Source organism: Palaemon carinicauda, chromosome 2 (genome assembly GCF_036898095.1).
Source record: "Palaemon carinicauda isolate YSFRI2023 chromosome 2, ASM3689809v2, whole genome shotgun sequence".
Taxonomy (NCBI): domain Eukaryota; kingdom Metazoa; phylum Arthropoda; class Malacostraca; order Decapoda; family Palaemonidae; genus Palaemon; species Palaemon carinicauda.
Genome location: NC_090726.1, coordinates 152380076 through 152403200, shown reverse-complemented (window position 1 = coordinate 152403200; position 23125 = coordinate 152380076). Strand labels below are relative to the sequence as shown.

The window sequence follows — 23125 nt, the reverse complement described above, 5'->3', positions numbered from 1 at the left end:
AGGGCCTTTGCTTCTGACCATGAATTGAGGAGCAGCCAAAGTCTGTTTGGGAGCCGTCTCTTTAGGTCTCTTCGAGCGATGGATGCAGAACGTCTCCAGACCCCCGCGGCATCCTTTAGCTGTGCATGTAGCACTGGGTTTGTCACTGAGGCGAACTGTAGAGAGGCTAGAACTCGTTCCTGCTGACATCTTGAGATCCGTTTGGATTTCAGCAGTCGCTTGACAGACCCTGCTATTTCCTTCCTTTTCTTCTGGGGGATGGAAAGGCGGTGTGACTGAAGGTTCCACTGGATTCCTAACCATTGGAACTTCTGAGCTGGAGAGAGGCGAGATTTCTTCGCGTTTATCTTGAATCCCAGGTGTTCTAGGAACTGGGTGACTTTGTTGCAGGATCTTAAACAATCCTCGGGTGATAGAGCCCAGACTAGCCAGTCGTCGAGGTAGGCCATCACCTGGACGTCTCGGAGGTGGAGCTGTTGTACTATGGCGTCCGCCAGCTTTGTGAAGATCCGAGGGGCCACGTTGAGGCCGAAGGGCATGTCCCTGAAGGCGTAGCTTTTCCTTTGGAGTCGAAATCCTAGGTAGGAGGAAGCGTGGTAGTTCATTGGAACGTGCCAGTAGGCATCCGCCAGGTCTATGGAGACCGTGTAAGAACCTCGAGGCAGAAGGGTCCTTATCTGTTGAAGAGTCAGCATCTTGAACTTGTTGTTCGCTATGAACTTGTTGAGGGGGGATAAGTCTAGAATGACTCTGAGCTTGTCGGAGTCCTTCTTGGGGATGCAAAACAGTCTCCCTTGGAACCTGGTTGACTTTACCCTCCTTATCACCTTCTTGTTCAAGAGATCTAGGACATATTCTTCCAGAAGGGGGGTTGATTGTTGGAAGAATTGCTGGAAGGTTGGGGGTGGTTGAGTCCAACTCCAGCCTAGACCCTTCTTGACGATGCTGTGTGCCCAGGGATCGAAGGTCCAACGATCCTGGAATTGGCGGAGTCTTCCTCCCACCGGAAGCACTTCATTGCTTTTGGTGTCCCGAGGGTTTACTGCCTCGGCCGCTAGCTCCCCTTCCTCCTCTGCCTCTGGAGGGACGGCGAGATGCGTCTCTGCCTGCACCTCTGCTTGAGCCTCTACCTTTGGGACGAAAGGTAGTCGTCTGTTGCTCGAAGGCAGGGGTGAAAACCGGTGACTGGGACAAGACCGGTTGGTTGACCAGCTGAAAGGTCTGCTGTGGCTGAGCAGCCACTTGGGGAGTAGCGGGACCCGGAAACTGCCGTCTCTGTTGACGTTGCTGGGGTTTTGGCTTGGAGGATTTCCTCTTAGGTTGAGGGCCGTCGTCCTGAGAGGATTTCCTCTTCTTCGACATGCCCCACTTGTGGAGAAGGTTCCTGTTCTCCGTGGCGGCCTTGTCGGTGATCTGTTTCACAAGATCAGAGGGAAAGAGGTGCTTACCCCAGATGTTGGTGGAAATCAGCCTCCGGGGTTCGTGTCTCACTGTGGCACTTGAGAACACGAATTCACGACAGGCTCTCCGAGCCTTCATGAAGCTGTACAAGTCCTTAACTACAGTCGCCAGATGCGTTTTGGAGAGCACCATGTAGTGGTCGGGGACTCTAGTGTCACCGGCCATGACGTCAAGCTGTACCTGGAGGGACATGGATGCGGCGAGCCTTTCCTTCGTGTCTTGTTCCCGACGAAGGAGATGGTCATTAAGTTTCGGGAGGTCTTCGTTAAACTGACGTCCAGCAACATCAGGATCTAGTTTTCCCACCACGAAGGTATGCTGGATATCCTTCCAGTGTCGAACATCGGGGGGAGTCACCAGGGAGAAGGGTCTGCACTCCTCCAGTGCAGGGCAAGGTTTCCCTTCTTCCACTGCCTTGTGTACCGCAGCGAAGGCCTTTTCCATGGAGGGGAGGATCGCATCATCAGGTGCGACGTAGGTAGGGTGCTTATTGCCCAGTGCCGGAAGCTTTGAGCAGGTAAAACCCCTACTCTTTTAAAAGCGTTGGCCAGCATAGCCTGGGCCTTCGGGAGATCGAACACTATCACCTCCTTAGGTTCGGTCTCTTCTTTAGAGGCAGGTTCGGATCGAAGCCGGACGTAACAGTCCGGATAAGCCTCAAAACTCGGGAAAAACTCCACTTCTTCCAGGGCAACCGAGCCGACCTTCTCACTGACAAAGATCCTGCCCGTTGCGATAGGCATGTGCTCAGCCTACCTCCAGGGGTTGGCGTGCGAGCATGCCGGGAGGTCCTTAACCGAAATCCTTTTCGGCTCCTTGGAACTTCCCATGGTCCTGATGTACTCGTGTGTCTCACGGAGTTTCATGTCCATAAGGGCTTCAAGCATACGGAACATCTCCTGGGCGCTGGTTGGGATGGGGTCCTGGGTGGCGGAGGTAGACGGGAGAGATACTTCCGTCGGTGTAGGAGTTGGGGCGGTGGTGGAAGGCGGAGCGACCTCCTGCTCCGACTCGGCGTATTCCACTCGGTCCTCCTCATAGTCCAATTCTTCGGCCATGAGGTTCCTCTCCGTTGTCTCCGACACCTCCGACATACGCTCCGCGTTGTCGGTATCCAGGCGACACTTGTGCATGGACTGGGCCATGACATCGGGTTCCACCGTGATCTGGTCGGTGGGGATCTGATCCTTGGGGACCACAGAGTCTGGGGATGCCTTTGGGAACAGTAAGGTCCTCAAGTCTTCAGTGGCAAGGTACGGTCCAGTGGCGTTCTTCTGGAAGCCACGCACCCATTTGCGTAGCTTCTCTCGAGAAGCGTCCCTAACCTCCGCTGAGGGAGGGTTATTGAACGCCTCGACCAGGCGTTCCTGGCAGACCGTACAGTTCTGCGGGTCCCAGAACTTCAGATCACCTCTCTTGTTGGCACAAGGGGCGTGAGTCCTACACGCCGTGTGCCCATAAAAGTGCGGGCGCTTCACTGCACAGAAGCCGTGGTCGCACTTCACGTGCTCCTCCTGTAAGAGAAAGAGAACATGAGTATGGAGGAGTCATAAGAATGACTTCTATTCTAAAGTTAAATATTAAATGATTAATCTTTAACTTAATATTAAGTGGTATAAACAATATGATGATCAGAGAATGGGCGGAAAAGAAGGAGATAGACACATACTCCGTGTAACCCGCCCGGCTGGTTACCATAACCTTATCCATAGACAATTTGTTGTGACCGAGGGCACAGGACAGAATTCAACATAGAATGCCAGTAAGGCAGTGGGAATTCTATTGAGAATTGCCAAGGATATAAAACTGGGACTGAGGCCACTCAGACCCTAGAATTGGGAACGTAGAAGATCCCATAGGGTAACGGTTGCCGGCATCACGCCGTGCTAAGATACACACAGCATGCTGGAAATCTGTGATATGCAAGAAGACAGCATGGTTACTAATAGAACGGTAAGATAATACCTATCTATTTATGTAATCAAACCATCTGGTTGAGATGTAGGGCTATCAGCATGAGATGATAGCTAGTAGAAGGGGTGCAAGTCGCTTTGACGCCTCCGGAAGGCTCCGGCAGACCTGCGCCACGCCAGAGGCCGCTCCAGCAGAGTTTCTGGCATTAGGGAAGACAAATATATAAGTCAGGGGTAATACCAGGATGGCGGCCGCCGGCATAGCGGCGGCACGCCGGCGCGGCTCCGGCAGCCGAAGGTTGCCGGCTAGGTGACAGGGACAAGGATGGGTTATAGCAGAACCGGACTTCCGGCAGTGGATGCCGGCACTCCGGGGGCCGGACCGGTGGACGGACGACCGAAGCTATGAGGTAAGAGGGAAGGCCATCGACTGGACGCCGACGGGAGGCGGCAGTCCCCCGGCACACGGAGGACTGACGGCCCAGAGGGCAAGGGATATGTCACCAAGGTAGGAGGTGGGTATCACCGACAGGGGAGGCGGCAAGGGACCGGCACCAGGATAGTGAAAGAGACAGAAGGAGGGATGTAGGGGTACGGCCACGGACCCCAAGACATCCCACCTGAGTGGGTGTACCCCATGATAGAGGCTAGCCCTATCACCCAGAAGCAAGGGCCGCAGAGGACCGGGAGCCAGGGTAGCCCAAGGGAGGGCTACGGAACACCCAAGAGGGGGGGAGAACCCCTGTGGACAAAACGCATCAAGTGGCTAACCCCATAGGACACTATGAAAGGTATATGTACCAGAGCGGACTGCACACAGGAGCTCAAGGTAGCCCTATCACTCCACCCTAAGGAGGAGTTGTAGGACAGGGGACAGATGGGTATAGACTAACCTAAGTATAGGCTAGGCCATACAAGAGATAGGTGCGGAGGGGAGAAGAAGAAGGGTCTTCTATGGAGGAGGCTCTGTACCAAAGCGGCCACCAAGGAAGGGAGGACGCTCCCTAGCCTAAGGCAAGGCAGCCTGTCGGAGAACGGTGCATGGGTATTGTTTCAGCAAGGCATAGAACTAACTCCCCCCAAACCTAGCCTAGAGCAGGGATGTTACACCCTGAACTAGGAAGGATGGAAGACGTATTGCTATTGCAGGAAAGGTCGGAGACCTAGCCCCAGCAATAGAGGAAGGACGTGCCGTTCCTCATTCTCGGACGCAACCCTAAGGGGGGATCATTCCCCTAGGGAGCACAGAGAAGCGATATATACTCTGATATGAGCTTGATCCCCTTACGTGGTAGGGCGAGCAAGACTACACAGAGGGGATGCCCTAAGGCAGGGAATGAAGGAAGCATATAGGGGTCCTACTTGTAGGTTTGGTTAGAAAGGCACACTATCTAACCTATCCCCTATATGGTCCCTGAAGGCGAAAACACTTGCATCACAGTCAATAGTATTGTAAAATAATGCCACTATCTTCATAATTAAACCTAGGATCACTGATAAATATCATGCATGAACACTGATGTTAGGCGCTCTGGCCTAGGGGCTAGACTAGCGAACTGGTATGGGGTCAGATGATGACCGATAACAAGGCGTCTAAACACGATATATAAAGTTCCTAGCTATAAAGACTAAATAACTAATAGTATCGATTAGTTAATGAGGCCGGAAAACGCTGTTTAGGCTAGCTAAATAAGGCATGCAAAACAACAGCGACGCCATAAAATGGCGGGTCCGGTCGAGGCACAGCTCTGCCACAAAACAACAAATATCTCGAAAAGTAAAAGTTACTTTACGGTCAGAGCTTATTTAAACAATACTGGAACCTTGTACTCAACTTTCCAGAAGAAGGCGAGGCCGAGGGTAGAGACATGGCTAAGATGCAAGTCGATAAAGTACGCACAGGGAAAAATCCAACTAGTAAGGCAAGCTACTAAACGAAGGATGAGGACGGACGTGACGTCATTTAGCAATGGCGCCTGTTTGTTTACGTCTCGAGTACCAAAAGTAGCCACGAACGAGATTAGCTGTGGAACGGCTCCCCAGCTATTCTCCGCCCCTACACATCAAAGTGTTAACTCTGTGGGGTGTAGATAGATATGTGGCGCGTTAATACATGCGTCCCGTTGATATACAATGTCTTAAAGGGAAACCTTTAGGATACTCGCTCCAGAAGTTAGAATTCTCTGATAACCTGTGGTTAAATTCTCTGGGAATATTTAGTAGTTATATACCCAAGGAAGCTACCAAAAAGGAACCTTCCATCAGGACGCCATGGCTTGAGCCCAAAAAACAGACATAGAATTCAAGGTGTGATTTTTATAACGGTAATATAAGACGACCCCCTATTTTTAATGGTTAAATTTTGGAATATAGGGTCGTCTTATACGCGGAAATATACAGTAATACTGAAAGGAGCTTATTTTCTAGGCCAAACCACAGCATGCGTATATAGTATGAAAAGTAATGGGCCAAGAATACTATTTTGAGGAACACCAGATATCACATGTCTGTACTGTACTTACTATGGTGCCTATCAACAACAACTCTTTGCAATGTAATACTTGAAAATTCAATAATGATGCTAAGAAAAGACCCACCCCTTCCCAACTGTTTGAGTTGGAAAACAAGGGCCTCATAATCAACACAGTCAAAGGCAGCATTAAAATAAAGGCCAATCATTCAAACTTCCTGATCATAATCAAGGGATTTGTGTACAGCATTGGAGATTGTAAGAAGGGCATCACATACTCCAAGGCCTTATGAAAGCCAAATTGCAAACTAAAAAACAGATGATTGCCGTCAGCAAATCTATTTAGACGTTTTGCCATAAGATGTTCAAAAACTTTTGATAAAAGGGCAGTATGCAAATTGGGCGGTAATGGTCTACATCTTCATAAGCATCAAGGTCCATCAAGAGACCTTCACTTTCCCAAGATTGAAAAGCTAAACTAGTTCGTTTAGCTTCAGGAAAATAGGAATGAGAAAGATCAAATTTCTAATTACTCTGCTTACTGTAAAACACATCAGTCAAAAGGGTTGCCTTTTCCTTTGGCCAGTGAGTGACAACCATCAGGTTTAAGTAAAGGAGGAACTGTTGTGTTTGCACCAGAATGCAGATTTAATGATAGCCTACCTGTGTTGTACCAGAAATGGTTTCTTTTAATTAAATTGTATTGCTTTTCAGTTGAAGCATAAACTCTCTGAGCAAAAGCTCTAAGCTGAGTATAGTATTCCAAGTCAAATCTAATCTGTTACCCTTCCAAAGATGTTAGGCCTCCTGCTTCTCCAAATATGCACGTTCACAATCATCCTTGAACCAGGGTTTGTCTTTCACTCGGAACCTTAGCACACGAGAAGGGATATGCTTATCAATTATGTTAACTAGATTTTCATTCAAAGGAACAATAGGCTCAGCAGTTATACATTTGTGACCAATTCAAGTCCAAAAGATCACACAAAAGGCCATTCCAGTCTGCTTGAGATATTATATAAATCTTACATGAGTAAAACACATCTAACACAGGCTGCACATTCTTGACTACTAATGAAATCAAGGCACGATCAGATGTCCCTACTGGAGAACCAACCTTAATTGTTATAATGCCAGGGAAGCCAGTGTATGCAAGGTCCAAGCAGTTACCAGTCCATTGTAATAACATACCCTAACACCTGCGTCATCTCATGTCCTGGTTGTTAGGAGGATGACAGGAATGCTTTGACATTCTTACAAAAGTAAACCAGCTAGTTGGTTAGATGCACTTCCTCCTAAGTCTTCTATTAAAGATTGAAGGTTTGTATCCAAGTAGGAACAAATCTCAATTTTTTTAAGAAATGGCAATCTATTCCATTTTTATTCAACATGTTGAGGAACATGCTAAATAGAATTATTTTATGGGATTACTCAAAATTCAGTGCTAGGCTGTGAGTACATATGTGCAAGTTTTGTTGCATGAGTGCATTACCCATGGTCAATCTGTTTTACAGTAGTCCTATATGGAATTGTAACTGCTATTAAGAAATTATCAGTATGGAAGAAGGAAATATTACCATTTATAGAGATGCAAAAACTGTTTTAAAGTCAGTGATTTTATAGTGTTTGAATTTCTAAATACAGGGACTTTTAAAAATATAATTAAATGTAGAGGAATATAAGTAGACTTTTAAGGGGTTTCTGCACACATGGGTACACTTGGTAAAGAAGTCTGATCAAAGTTAGGAAAGGAACCTGCACCGAATATACTTTTAAGAATACACTGACTACAGTGTAATGATTCCATGCCAAGAAACAGTAATTTTTTATAGGTTTATAGGAAGAACAATAGAGTGTAATAATTAACAGTGAAATGAGAGGGATCACATCAGACATGTATTCTTGGAAGTTTAGCAACAATGTAAGAAGGTTGGAGACAGTCCTTTGTCATTTACAAGTTGACCTTGCCTATCTTAAGCATGGTTTCTTGATGGCAAGTGAATTTCAACCATATTGTAATGATTGCCAGGTTCTAAGAGAGGTCTTATTATATTTTATAGAATTAGAATTATCTTTTTTATTGAATATGAATTCTTTAAATAGTTAAGCATTTTTTTTGTCATCTACATCGGTGACCTTTAGAGTAGTAGCTCCTGATAATTTACGATTATTTTTTTATTTACCAGTTCCAAGTTCCAGGGCTCAATGTATGAATTGTAAAAATTTCTTTCCACATTGATAGCTCCTCAAGTAACTGTCAAGTGCTGGGCTTTGGTGCAAAAACTGTTTTTATTCATTAACTAAATAATTTTTCATACAAACATCACTTTTATGAATTAAAGTGCTAGCCTAATGACCTCAAGTCTCTTGTAAAGTTGTTAGACACTACATGGAATTACCTATTCTTTGCTCATATTGAGATTTTGAAATCCAGATGTGCAGAACCAAGATTGATTTTTCCTCTAAAGGTTAATGTCTAGATGAGCTTCACAGGCCTAAAGGCAGTTGTAAGTTTTGTGGTTTGTAGAAGGAAAAAATTATATTTGTTCCAACACAGAGACTTACCTCAAACTACTTTCTTAGGAGTTACCTGAAATCTCCTCTCAACCGACCAGAGTTTTATGTAGTCTACCCTGCTCGTAGTGTGTTAGCTGGAATGAAATACAGTGGGTGCGTTATAGCACAAAGAAGAAGAAATCCTCTAAACGATCCCGCAGGAAGGCGAGCATCTCTTCGCCATTGCCGTCGCCAGGTGGAAGGTCTGACGGGGTTTCCGTCCCTTCTTCCCCTACCCAGGGTAGGGGACGAGGTAAGTCCGTTGCGGGAAAGGTGCTGATGGCTCTTCCCCAAGAGTCTAATATACATGATATGGGGGTTGCTGAATTGTCCCAGGCTAGTGGGGGGCCTGATAGTGCTTTGTCTGGGGGTCTTGGAGAGACTGCCCTTGTGATTGGGGGGCACGTCTCCTCCGATGACCCCATGTGGAGAAACACTGTCCCTGTCTCTTCGCCCATGTCTTGGGCCTGTGTTTCAGGTACTTCAGCAGCTGATGGCATCCAGGATAGGTTGGACTCGACGGTAGGGGAGCCCTTCGGGTGGAAGCTCCCGAAAACACCAGGTAGGTCCCCGTTGCGGATGGAGGATGGCCTAGATTCCTGGTTCCCCAGCGTGGTGAGGCCGACCTCCTTTCCAGCTCCTCTGACGGCGGTTCCTGACTCGTTTTTACAACCCTCGACCTCTGGAACTCAACAGTTCGCGAAGACCTCCGTTGCCCCCGCTTCCGTCCGTCGGTCAGGTTATGCAGTATCGTCGGGATCTTCGGAGGCCGGCTCTTCGGTCTCTTCGGAGGGTGAAGCGAGGAGGAGGCGCCGGCGGAGGAGGGAGAGATCCAGGAGCAGGCGCTCCCGCTCAAGGTCCCGCTCAAGTAGAAGACGATCCAGGTCACCGAGGAGGAAGTACAGGAAGAGTAGGTCCCCCCAATGGTGAATGGGTCTTCGTTCCCCGCAGGAGGGTCGGGGACTTCGACGAGTTTCAGCGTTCTCCAAGCCGCCGGTCCAGAGACTATTCTCCACGGAGGACCTCGGCCAGCCATAAGTATGACCCTCGCAAGGAACAGAGCGAGAAAGCCTCTTCAGGTAGGCGTAAGGCCGCGAAGCTTCTGGCTCAACCCGCCCAGCGGTGGGAGCCGCGCTTTCGGACGGGTAGCCTGGTCAGGTCAGCACAGCTGACTCGGCCCTTAGACTCGCAGGAACGGCTTCCTCCGTCGGGCCAGCCCACGGAAGCCACGTCCTCGTCGTCCAAAGACTTTTTACGGACGGTAGTCCTCGCCGACACGGCGATCCCCGTCCCGACACCCGGGCCTAGTGCGGAAGTTCCCGTCGGCGCAGACCGTTACCACCGCAGGGAGGTGCTCGTCGAGTCCGAGCCACAACGATCGATGGGAGTGCCCGTTGACCCGGCACCTCGGAATCAGGCAGAGGGTGTTGCTGGCGATAGGGAAGGTTCCCCAACCGAGGACTCGGCATATCGTAGGGTGATAAGCCTTATACGCAGACATCACCGGATCGAAGAACCTGTTCCAGCCGACGTGGACTCCTGGCGGTCCAGCCTAAATCGGCTGATGGAGGCCCCCGTGCAGCAGAAACCCTCCCTGGCACTGCCTGTGGCCAGGGATTTGATCCTGGGCCGTGCCCATGTAGACAAGATTGTGGCGGGCAATGCCGAAGCCCCCAAGTCACAGAGTTCCTCAAAGTTACTACAGGGACTCAGGTCCCAGAGTAAGTTTTATATCCCAGAAGGCCAGCGACCGGGAGCCTGCAAAATAGTCTTCCCTAGAAGTATTGAGCCAGGGTGCCCCAGAAGACAGAGCTGCATCATTCCCGATTTGTTTATCACAGTCGGAGGCTGCGATGATGGAGGAAATATCCAAAGACTTGGTCCACGTCGCCTCCTGGTTGGACTGGTGGGCCTCCACTCTGGTGGTAGGTGTGCAAGCCACCTAAGACTTGACAGACCCGGCGAAACAAGACCTCCTGAAGGAACTCACCATCTCCGGGGGGAAAGACCTTAAAGTTCCTAACTTATCAGTCTCTTGCCCTGTCAGCCAACTGGGTACTTCGGAAAAGGGATACGATCTTGGCCAAGAGAAGCAAGGGCTTTGAGGAGCCTACTTGTGTGGGGTGACTCCCTGTTTCCGTTGAAACAGTTGGAGGAGCTCATGGAAAAGGTCTCGAAAAGGAAGGATGTGAGCACACCCAGACCCCACTCCGTGAGGAGGCCCGCTTACATCAGGTCAACATCGGATGGCCCCTCTACTTCTCATGCCTCTCCTAGCCTGACGAGGAGAGACGCCCCATCTACCTCTTTGGCTCAACCACCACAGCCCCCCTGTAGAGGAGCCCCAGCAGCATCTGCCTCTTTTAGGACGGCATACTCAGCGTCCAGGAGAGGGCGTTCAGGCCGCTCCTCCAGGAGGAGATAGAATGGGAGGCCCGCTACTCCTGCCCAAGCCTCAGGTGGGGGATGCCTCAGACAATATTGGCAAGCATGGAGGGCTCACGGTGTGGAGCCCTGGACAGTATCCGTAGTGAAAGAAGGGTACAGACTCCCGTTCTTAACGGAACCTCCACCTTTGATTCCAGCCAGTCTGGCGGAGTGGCTGGCACCCAAGGACCCCTTGAAGAGGGCAGCCCTTCAGGAAGAAGTTTCCACTATGATGGAGAAAGGTGCAATGGAAGTGGTCCTACATCCGGGCCCAGGTTTCTACAGCCGACTTTTTCTGGTGGAAAAGGCGACAGGGGGATGGAGACTGGTGATAGACCTGTCAGCCCTCAACAAGTTTGTTTGCAAGACGGTCTTCAAAATGGACACCCCGAAGTCGGTCTTGCAGTCCTTGAGGGAAGGGGACTACATGATGACCATAGACCTCAAGGACGCATACTTTCAAATCCCGGTCCACCCCTCAAGCAGGAAGTTTCTCCGGATGAAGTGGGATGCCCAGATCCTACAGTTCAAGACTCTCTGCTTCGGTTTGTCAACAGCTCCCCAGGTATTCACGAGAGTCTTCACGACAGTTTCGGTGTGGGCTCACGAGAGGGGTATTCGCCTCATTCGATACCTGGACGACTGGTTGCTCCTTTCCTCCTCAGAGGGAGTTTTGAAGGAGCAAGGTGTAAAGCTACTTCAATTCTGCAAGGATCTGGGTATCACGATCAACCAGGAAAAATCAAATCTGTCGCCCTCCACCAGGATGACCTACTTGGGGATGACACTGGACTCCCGACTAGTGAAGGCCTTTCCGTCGGAGGACCGGGTGAACAACCTGGAATGGATCTTCCTGCCTTTCCTTTCGAGACAACCCAGGAGAGCCAAAAGACTGGCAAAGGCTGATAGGGCATCTAGTGTCGTTAGAGAAACTCGTTCCCCAAGGGAGGCTCAGGCTCAGGAGCATCCAATGGAACCTGAGGGGTCTCTGTTACCAAGTAGACTTATCCTACAAATTAATCCCCGTCCTGCTGGAGACAATACCCTCCCTGGAGTGGTGGCAGTGTCGGTCGAATACTCTCAAGGGGATGCCCTTCGCAACCGAGCCTCCCGAGATGCTATTGTTCACAGACGCCTCCAAAGAGGGGTGGGGGCCACATCTCCTCAACGAGGCAACGAGAGGAACCTGGATGGACGAGGAGAAAGGGCGGCACATCAACGTCCTGGAGTTGAAAGCAGTCCGAGAAGCTTGCCTACAGTTCGTCGATCTTCTAAGGGGAAACACGGCGGCGTTGATGTGCGACAACGCCACGGTAGTCGCGTACATAAAGAAACACGGAGGTCCAAAATCGAAGGAGTTGTACGATCTCGCTCTGAAGATCCTGGATTGGGCAGAGTCGAACTAGATAGTGATTTCAGCGAGGTACATTCCAGGCAAAAAGAACGTCCTAGCCGACGGCCTCACCAGGATGGGACAAGTAGTGGGAACAGAGTGGTCCCTCCTCCCAGAAGTAGCCAGACTCATCATTCAAAAATGGGGATCGCCGGTGATGGATCTCTTTGCAACCAGGCTGAACGCACAACTCCCCGTGTTTTGTTCTCCTGTCCCAGACCCAAAGACGGCCTTGGAAGATGCTTTTCAACACAAATGGGACAACCTCGACGTGTACGCTTTTCCCCCCATCACATTGATCAGGCAAGTGCTCAACAGAGTACGGACGGCCCGAAACTTAAAGATGACTTTGGTAGCGCCCTGGTGGCCGGAGAGGGAGTGGTTCGTGGATCTAAGGCACCTGGCATGTCTTCCTCCGTGGCTTCTACCCGACAGGCCAGATCTTCTACAACAGCCACACTTTCTAAGGTTCCACGACAATCCTCAGTCTCTACGCCTTCACGCCTGGAGACTATCGAGCGGCTCCTGAGGAAGGAAGGATATTCAACAGGAACTGCAGAAAAGATGTCACGTTATCTGAGACGGTCTTCACCAGCGGTCTACCAAGCAAAATGGGCCACTTTTATGAAATGGTGTGCCTCAAAGAACATCAAGCCTCTCAAAGCTTCGGTCCCAGATATCGCGGATTTTCTAGTGCATCTCAGAGACGAAGTGGGCATGTCAATTCCGGCTATCAAAGGAGTCCGTGCAGCCTTGGGCCAAGTCTTCCTACTGAATGGCATCAATCTGGGCACCTCTAGGCACATTTCTATGCTCATCAGGAGCTTCGAACAAGCTTGCCCTCTGCTGGCCTCCAGGGCGCCGCAGTGGGACTTGGCAAGGGTATTGAAAATGTTAAGTGGTCCCCCGTTCGAACCCCTGAAGGATATAGTAGACAGGGATCTCACTCTCAAGACGGTCTTCTTGTTGGCCTTGGCCTCTGCTAAGAGAGTAGGAGAGATCCATGGGTTGTCTTACGACATCTCTCATTCGAAGGGGTGGAGGGAAATCTCCCTCAAGTTCGTCCCTTCTTTCGTGACAAAGACTCAAAACCCAGCGGTCTGGGATCCGAAGTTCGAGGGATTTGCAATGCCGGCCATTCCTAAGATAGGGAATCCAGAAGATTTGAAGTTTTGCCCCGTCCGTGCCATTAGAAAGTACCTTGAGAGGACTGCCCATCTCCGCCCTGGTATCAAAAATCTTTTTGTCTCCACGGGTGTTACGAAAAAGCAGTTATCTAAGAATACCATCTCCTTTTGGATGAGACGGGTTATTGTCAGAGCTATAATGAGGAGGGACTGCCCCTGCCAGGTACTCCCAGGCCCCATGACATTAGGGGTCTAAGTACTTCTCTAGCTTTTGAGAGGAACATGGCGGTGGGCCAGATCCTTCGAGCAGGCACCTGGTTGAATCAGTCGACCTTCACAGCACATTATCTCAAGGATTACTCTAGGAGGTTTTTAGACGGTTTTTCTATTGGGACAGTCATCTCCGCGCTCCAAGCGATTTAACTGTGAAGCCCCAGGTACAATCGCGGATAACAAAACCAAGAGACACAGGTTCGTTCCCTTTCACCCTAGTCCCCGTTTTCCTATCCCTGCTCGGAGATAACCCCACATACAAACCAGAGAAGACACGTCTCTACAACTTCGTCACAGGACTCGGCATCATGGAATTTTTTAAAGGGTGAGTACTTACACTAGCATGAGCTCTTTTTGTAGTTTTCCCTACCTTTCGTTTTCCGTTATATTTTGCAACCTAGTTCACATCTAGGTTACTGGATGTCTGGTTAGCTTGGTCTGAAGTTCAGGAAGACACTCCCACCTCCTAAAGTGTAAGTCTCCTAAGAAAGTAGTTCGAGGTAAGTCTCTGTGTTGGAACAAATCACAAATTTTAAGTAATTTGTATTTTTCCTAACTTACTTACCGAGAACTACTTTCAGGTAATGGCCCTCCCTACCTTCCCCGAGTGCCTTTCTGCCCTTGAAGAACCTTTTGTTCCATCCTAAGAACTTACTGACGAGCAAGACCCAAGCTAACGCCGACCTAGCTCAGGACTACCCTCAGGGTACGTTCTCCTTACGCCTGTGTTAGTCCCCACAGAAAATAGAAGTAGGGTAGACTACACAAAACTCTGGTCGGTTGAGAGGAGATTCCAGGTAACTCCTAAGAAAGTAGTTCTCGGTAAGTATGTTAGGAAAAATACAAATTACTTAAAATTTCTGATATTTTCTTGAAACTTTTATTTACTTATTTTCCAAGTGTTATCAATAATGGAAGTGTAATAGTGTTAAAAAAATAATTCCCTTAAAAGGCAAACTATAGATTAAAATTCAAATTTTTCTTGTTTGGCTTGAAATAAAAGGGCTTAAACTAATTTCATATTCTGCAAGAAAGAGTATGGTTAAAAAGAAATGCTCATGCAATGTAAGGAAATTGCATTATTTAGTTGGGCATAAAGCAAAATACCATAAAATCTTCATGTTAGTCAGAAACATATTCCTGTAATATAAACTTTCTTTTTCTTTAGATGAAGATAGTGATGGTGAAGATGATGCTACCGATACTGTCGATTCAGTTCCTGTTAAGAGGGAACTTGTTGTTTCTCAAGCTGGATGTAATTTAGACTACAGAACACAAATCATGATTAAACTGTTGTTCTCAGATGACATGTTTATCGGCCAAATGTCATCCATGAAGTTAGGTGAGTACTGCACATCATGTAAAGTCTTCGTGCTTGCTTGTTCAAGGCTCTTCAAAGAAAAACAATGAAAGATGTTGGGAATGTTATTTACCATATGCACATAAGGTGATCTCTGGTGTTAAATATGGTATCATCTCTCATTTAGTGGGTTATTTACACATACCTGCATCTACTTAGATTGATTTTTTATGCTGGTATACACTGTACTTATTTAATTGTATATGATACTGTAATTGATTATAAATGGTAGTCAAGTGTGAAAGAAATGAAAACTGGAGTATTTGTAACAGAATTTATAATTTCTATGAATCTCCCCTGATGTTCATATTGCTTTGTCCCCAAACCTAACTCAATATTGACGCTGCCCCTAAGGTAGTAATTTTTTTCTTCCCTTAGAAAGGCCACAGTTCTTGGCATTGACCTCACCTATTTTAAGCATGGTTTCTTGATGGCAAGTGAATTTCAACCATATTGTAATGACTGCCAGGTTCCTTTGATATGAAACTGTAGACTTGCCTCCAAGGCTCGAGGTTATTGCATTAATAAAAGCATACAATGCTAGTAGCATTTTCGGGCTCAGGCCATGTCGTCCTGATGGAAGGGTTCCTTTAGGTAGCCTTCTAAAGGATATATACTACAGTGATACTCCCAGAGAAATAAACTGAAGGTCTCCAGGATTCTAACTCCTGACGCAAGTATCCAATTAAGGATATCTCATAATATCAGGGGACGTATTTTTAGATACGAGTCATAGCAATCTTCACCCCAAATAGATTTAACTCTTTGACGTAAGGGGGGAAGAATGGGGAAAGAAGGGGGTGCCGATGTAGGTCCCCGGTGGACCTCCTTCCCCATTACTACTACGACGTCATTCCTTTTCTTGTAGCTCTCTAAGCGAGTTGTGCTCCCGTGTTAACCCGGTGTTTTGTTACAAGTTATTGAAAATTCATCATGCAATATCCAGCATTTTCATCTTTTGGAAAGTTGAGCATTAATTCTTTCCTGTGTAAAATTTTAGTCTCCCTTTTGCCAGTTAAATTTCTATAATTTCAGTGTGTTTAGGTGAGCATTTCCCAGACCCGAGGCAGCCATTTTACGACTGCATGCGCCCGTTACTATTACATTTTAGTTAGTCAGTAGGGTGACATTTCCCAGTATTGAGCTATAACGTTAGCTATTTAGGCAAATTATACAAGCGGTGATCTTGCATACATGAATTTTATTCCTCTTCCTGTTATGTGACTTTACTGATCAGATGCGGCGGGAGCCCCGGGGGTACCAACTACCTTGGCCGGGGATCCTACCAGAGCGAGACTACTCTCGCTCATATATACATTAGTAAGGTAATTCCCCATGTTTAGCATCACCCTATCGTTCCTTATTGATTCGGACGAGAACTTACATTCTCTAGAATCTATGGATAAGGTATGATGTATATTCTCTTAGAGAAAAGAAGCTAAACCCTTCCTCCCTCCCTGAGTGCCGCCGCCGATACAGGCGGTAACCACTGTCTTCATTGCCGTCGAGCTCCGGCTATGATTTAGATAGTGACGAACTCAGGGTGCCCTAGTCTTGCCGCCGATGATCTCGCCGACCGAGGAACCATGTCTCCTCTGCCACCGACGATGTCGTCAGCACAGGAAACCATGCTTCCTAAGTTCACTGTTGAAGGTAGGCGGCATACCTGCCGCCACCTCTCATTTCTTGAACTATAAGACCTTTTACCCTTCCCCCTTCTGTCCTTTAGTGACATCAGAGCCATCACAATATTCTTTCACCGGTATTCTGACAGTCATTCCGGCTTTGCTAGGTTGACTGCGTTCCCGGCTGGTACCCTGCCGGTAGCAGTAAGTTCAGTCGTCTCAGCCACCTCCCCCCTTACTTCCTTCATTCACAGGAAGTGAATATTATTGGGGGGAAGATTAAGACGGCTCGTGACCGCTGCCGGTGGGAAACCTAACATACTTTGGGAAGTCCTCAGCCCTCTCTTGAACTGCCATCCACAAAAGTTTCCATTAGCGGTATAGCCGGCAGCAGACCTTTCGTGGATGGGTGGAAGCCAGAATCAGACAGATTCTTACCCCTTCCATTGGAACTCTCTTTCTAGCAAGGAGACTGTAGGTGGCATGATAGTCCTCCAACACTTCCAATTATCATGTTAACCATAATAATAGGAAGCTCTCCTTCCTCACTGCTTTTTCTCTCTCTATCAGTTAGTGCTGCCATTTACTAATCTAACCCCGGTAGTTCCGCCGGCTAAACTACCGTATACAACTATACAGTAGTACACACATTTTTTAACTCTGTGTTTCCTGTCGCAGTCTATTGTTGGGATCACGATTTTGTGTTGAGGCTAAGTACTCCCTTAACACACAGATGGTTTATTTCGATCATCAGGATCCTAAAAAATCACCGATCAGTATTAATATATATTACAGGTAGATAATGTTAGTATAGACACTTACTAACTTTAACTCTAGTTCCTAGAGTTTTCTCCTACCTTGTATTCTCCCTATCAGGGAAACTAAATATTATTACTGACGGAGGTCTCGGCAATGGCCTGGGAGAGGAAATAGATATGTGTCTTTTCTACTTCCTTTCAAGCTTACTATCCTAAGCTACCATAAACGATAGTAATTACTATTGTTAATAAAAATTGTATGCTTTTATATCACTGATATAAAAAATTGAATACTCATTAAGCCCCTTTTCCTTTACAGGAGGAGCCAATGAAGAAGTGTGCAGCCTTATTCTGCAACCACAAAGGCAAAAACTTTTGTGGCCACACGAAGTGCAGGACTCATGCCCCCTGCTGCATGGTGTCAGGAGTCCTCAAGTATTGAGACCCGAAGGGTTACCCCACCTGTTCATCCTTGCTGGCTAACAGCTTTAGAGAAGCTTCCTTAGTCAACAGAGAGACTAGAGATACATTGAGGGAGACCCTTCGCAAATGGGTAAGGTTCCAGAAGAACTCTCAGGGACCGTACTTACCCAACAACTCCCTAAGGTGCCTACTGTTCCACAAGGCTCTACCAAACGCGGTGGTGCCCCAGGAACAGGTCCTGTCTCCCCTCATACAACTGAAGATCGACACGGACATAGATAAGGCACTGGAAGGCATGGACATACACCTAGAAAGGACGTCAAAGTGTCCATTGACACTGAGAAGGACCTACTGCAAGGAGACCCTGAAGAAGACTTAGAACATCCACAAGCGGAGGAAGAGGGATCCGTTTCAACGGCAACCAAAGACCCTCAGTTCGCCATGACGGCATACCAACCTATGCCGTCAACTTCTTCAATCCCAACTCCACAACCAGTTGCACATGCCAACAAGAACGAAGCGATCCTCACTTCGATTCAACGGATGATGGAGTTGTTCCAAAAGGAACACGAGACGATGAGAGAATGACTCAGGCAGCAGCAGATACTGTTGCAGGAGAGGGCGGACCGCCCAGGGTCTACCAAGAGCTCCACTAAGAAGCCCCTTAAAGTGTTGAATCTCCCTCACTACTCCGAAACCAACCCCATGATGAATGGGAAGCTATTCGTCTCAGAGAAGTTGGGGACCAAACTGATTGAAGATCTTGAATTCTGGCCTGACTTTTCAGCTTATCCAGAATGTTACGTGAGACTGCGGGATGAATATGTAGCCCGTGAGGAAACAGTACCAAAAGAAGTCATTGTCTTCGAGCATGACAAGGTGAAAGCCACCCTCCTAAAAACCTTGAAAGGAGCCAGGTACACCAACTCCAAAGCCTCAACACTGAGCAAGAGACATCCCATCTTTCTTGCTCCTTCCTCTATCTCTTTCCCCTTTTCGGAGAAAGCACTAGACTTTGCTGTCAAGGTAGTTGACGAGGGCAAACCCTGCCCAACCCTAGTCGAATGCAAACCATTCTCTCTAGCACTGCCTACCTGCGAGGAGAAGTGGAAGGATGTCCACCTAACCTTTTCCATCTCTAAGTTGGATCCAGAGATAGCAGGCCAGCAGTTCAATGAGAACCTTCCGAAGTTGCCAGACCATATTCTGAGGAGGGAACAGGAGACGAAGGAGAGAATTACGGCCTCCCTTTCTCATCAGAACAGCCTGGAAATGAGTGCAGGTTTACAGAATGCCCCAGAAATGGTAATTTTCCTTGCTAAGTCCCACATGGGTACCCTTGTGAAAGACTTATATGCTTTCCTCAGAGTGAGGAGAGCCTGCAGAAAGTTTGTCGTGGCCTCAGCAACCATAAGACACGAACCAAGGAAACTGATTACCTCGAACATCTGGGGTAAAGACTTTTTCCCACAGGAACTGGTCCAAGAGATCGTAGCCAGAACAGCCACGGAGAACAGGAACCTTCTCCAAAAGTGGGGCATGAGCTTAGAAGAAATCTTCCTCGGATGGAGGTCCCCAGTTCAAGATTAAAAAGGCAAGGAGACCACGCAGACCTGCACAGCTTCCTGCCGTGACTATGACCTCGATGTCTCAGACCACTTTCTAGATGGTCCCTCAACAACTGGTAGCCCAGTCGCCAGTGTTTAACCCCAACTTTGAGAGGCAGTCAACTTCCTTTCACCCTTGTCAGAAAGGAAAAGGCCCTGAAAGAAGTTCGCCCGGAGGTAATTCCTCCCTGGGCCAAGGAGGACGTGGTCGCGGAAACAAATCCACGGGACTCCCCATGCAAGGAGGGGCTCCAGGTAGGAGGCAGACCGTATCACTTATGGGATCGCTGGACCTTCAATCCCTGGGCCCACAGCCTATGAAAGAATGGACTCAGGTGCAAATGGAACAGAACTCCACCCCGTTTTCCAGAATTCTTCCAACACTCCACCCCTTTGTTAGAAGAATATACCTCAGAACTCCTGAACAAGAAGGTAGTAAGGAAAGCGAAGTCCATCAAATTCTAGGGAACGTTGTTTTGTGTTCCCAAGAAAGACTTAGACAAACTCAGTGTCATTCTAGACTTGTCTCCACTCAGCAAGTTCGAGAACAACAAGTTCCGGATGCTTACTTGGCAACACATAAGGACCCTTCTACCAAAAGGGGCGTACACAGTCACAGTAGACCCCGCAGATGCTTACTGACATCATCTATTGAGTCGCCCTGGTGACCACGGAAGCCTCAGGAGAATAATTGGATGTACATGAGGTGAGTACTGCTCTCAGTGCCTCTTTAGTTTGTTCCCCCATCCCTGCTACTCATGCCCCAGCTTCCACCTCCATCCTGGTTCCGATGTTAGACAAACCTTCACTTCCTAATAATTGGGAACTAATGGCACCCATAAAAGCTTTCATGGAGAACCTAACTTTTAAATATGAACATTCTCAAGCGGACCTAACGGTGAGGATAGAAACTTTACAAAAGTCACCTGTTTCTAAGGCTGCCCCAGCTTGGAGCTTACCTGAATGCACAGTTAAGAACCCTTAGCGCTATGCTAAGCATATGGCCTCAACTTATGGGTTCCTCTATATCAGGGATGGTTTGTGTTCCAAGCCAATTTTCGACTGTGAATTCTTTCCATCGATCGATAGTTATCCTTACTGCTATATAAGGCTCAACTTGGAAGCATTCATTAGGGCTGATACGATCCCTAAGGAAACAATCATTCTGGACTATAGCTAGGCTCAATCCCTTTTGGTTATGGAGTTAAAGATGACTAAATTCACAAATACCCAACTTTTTGCCTTTGGCAGGAAACAGGCCACCTTTGTGGCCCCTAAAGATACCGTCTTCCCCTTTGCCTCTAAAGGCTTAGAGGCCGTGATGAAAGCAGTAGGGGAGAACAGACCATTCCCAGTGCTAGAGGAATGTAAACCTGTCTCCAGCCCTTTTTTATGATTCGAACAACTGGGATGACGTCCAATATACCTTCACTGTTGGAAAACTAGATAAGGACATCGGAGGCAAACAGTTTATTGAGAAACTGTGTATGATTCCCGAATCCCTTTTAAAGGAAGAATTGGAAGCTAAAGAGAGACTTTCTGCCTCTTTATCCTTACAATCTTATATAGAGACGCTTATTGGAAACTATTCCAAATCTGATTTCTTCCCTGTCTTGGCAAAGACTAGCATAATCATGTTTCATAGGGATCTCCATGCTTTCTTCCTAGCCAGGAGGGCATGTAGAGAATACATCCTAGACGCTGCTACAATCAGACATGAACTTAGAAACCTGATTGACTCCAATATCTGCGGGAAGGTTCTCTTCCCTTAGAAATTGATTAAAGAAGTCATAGACAAAGTGGCTCAGAAGAATAAGAGCCTTATCGAGAAGTGGGGTATTTCCTCGAAATGGAAATTTACCCCCAATAAAGGACCTCAACCCATGGGCAAGAAGCCCAGAATTCACTTTAAGGGAAGGAAATCCTTTCCTGTCACGACAGCCTCTGTTGCCGTCATCCTTCAGACTGTGTAAACAGTTCCCTAGCAGTATGTTTCACAGTTTCCAGCTTTCAATCCAGAGTATGAGAGAGTTACCACTATGTTCCACCCTGCCAAAGCTCATAAGAAGGGCTCCGGTAACAGGGGAAGGTCTGGAAGAGGTGGTCAAACTAGAGATCAAGGAAATAGAGGCAAAACAACTAAAGATGCAGGTCCTTCACAACAACGAGGAGCTTCTGGTAGAGGTACGACTTCACTGTTCAGAGATCAATGGGAGTTTCGATCCCTAGGCTCACAGCATAGTCTCAAAGGGCTAGGTTTGAAATGGAGACACAAACCACCCCTGTTCAAGAGGTTCTTTCAACCCGCAACCCTCTTAATGGAGGATTATGCGTGCCCAAGAAAGACTTGTCCCCAATTTCAGCCTATAATGTCTCTATAGATCTTACAAACGCCCATTGGCATCTTATGATAGGTCGGCGCTTCTCCCTCTACCTTGGTTTCAAACTGGCAAGAAAGGCCTTCGTATTCAAAGCTATGTTCTTCGTGCTTAGTATAGCTCCAAGGATTTTCATGAAGCTTGTCGAGGCCATTGTCCAACAACTTCAGAATAGAGGCCTTCAGGTGATAGTGTACTTGGACGACTGGTTAGTGTGGGCTGCAATGAAGTCAGAATGTTTTCGGACAGCCCAAGAGGTCATGAACTTCCTACAATCTGTGGGCTTCCAAATCAACCTTGAATAGTCTAGGCTAACTCCAGCTAGGGAATTCCAGTGGCTATGACTTCACTGGAATCTACACTCACACACCCTCTCTCTATCACAAGGCAAGAGAAAGGAAATTGCAAACTTGGTCAAGTGCCTACTTCATTCAAAAGTACTCACTAGATGGCAACAGGAAAAGTTCTTGGGGTCGTTACAGTTCTCTGTCGTGACAGACCCAATCCTAAAAGCAAGACTCAAAGAGGCCAACAGAGTCTGGAGAAGTAAGGCATCCAATGCTAGGAGAGATCTTCGCCACAAAACCATAATCCTAGCCATTCTCTCTTAACAAATAGGTGTTCACCTCGAAGGGGTTTGCAATGTGATGGTGGATGCCCTGTCGAGATCTAAAGCCTCAGGAAACAGAATGGTCTCTGGACGCAAAATCATTCTGTTACATTCTAGAGTAAGTCCTGGAACTGCAAATCAATCTCTTTGCGACTAACTTCAACAAGAAGCTTCCCCAATATGTAGCACCAAACTTAGTTCTGGAAACGACAGGAATGGATGCAGTATTTCTGGATTGGAACCAGTGGTCTCGCATCTAGCTATTTCCACCATTCAACGTCCTACTGAAAGTACTGAACAAACTGCGGACTTTCAGGGGAATAGCAGCTCTTGAGGCTCCCAAGTGACTCGAGCAATTGGTACCCTCTTGTTCTGGAACTCAAGCTCCTCCAGGTCACTGTACCATCTCTAATGCTGTCTCATTATGTTCAACAGAAGACTGTCTTCGATTCCTCTTGGATAACGAAAACCCTTCAGCTAATGATTTTATCCCTCGCAGCTCAAAGAAAATTTGGGAATTGCAAGGGAAAGGATTGATTTCATAGAAGAGTACGAGTCCAACACCACAAAATGACAATATTTGTCTTCCTGGAAAAAATGGGTTGCGTTCGTGAAAAGTCATCAGCCCTCTTCTATTTCTATGGACTACTGTATTTCATTCTTTATTTCAATACACGATCAAGGTCTAGCCTTTAAAACTATTGCCTCATGTAAGTCAGCACTATCAAGACCAATCGCTTATGC

General features: G+C 47.5%; 1 protein-coding gene across 1 annotated transcript in view; it reads left to right on the top strand.

Annotated features, from left to right (window-relative positions):
- LOC137628022 (protein mono-ADP-ribosyltransferase PARP3-like) overlaps nucleotides 1-23125 on the top strand; it is a 398487-nt gene that overhangs the window by 154885 nt on the left and 220477 nt on the right. Inside the window, exon 6 of the mRNA XM_068359393.1 lies at nucleotides 14789-14962. Coding sequence (XP_068215494.1) covers nucleotides 14789-14962 — 174 coding nt within the window. The remainder of the gene's footprint in view (nucleotides 1-14788; nucleotides 14963-23125) is intronic.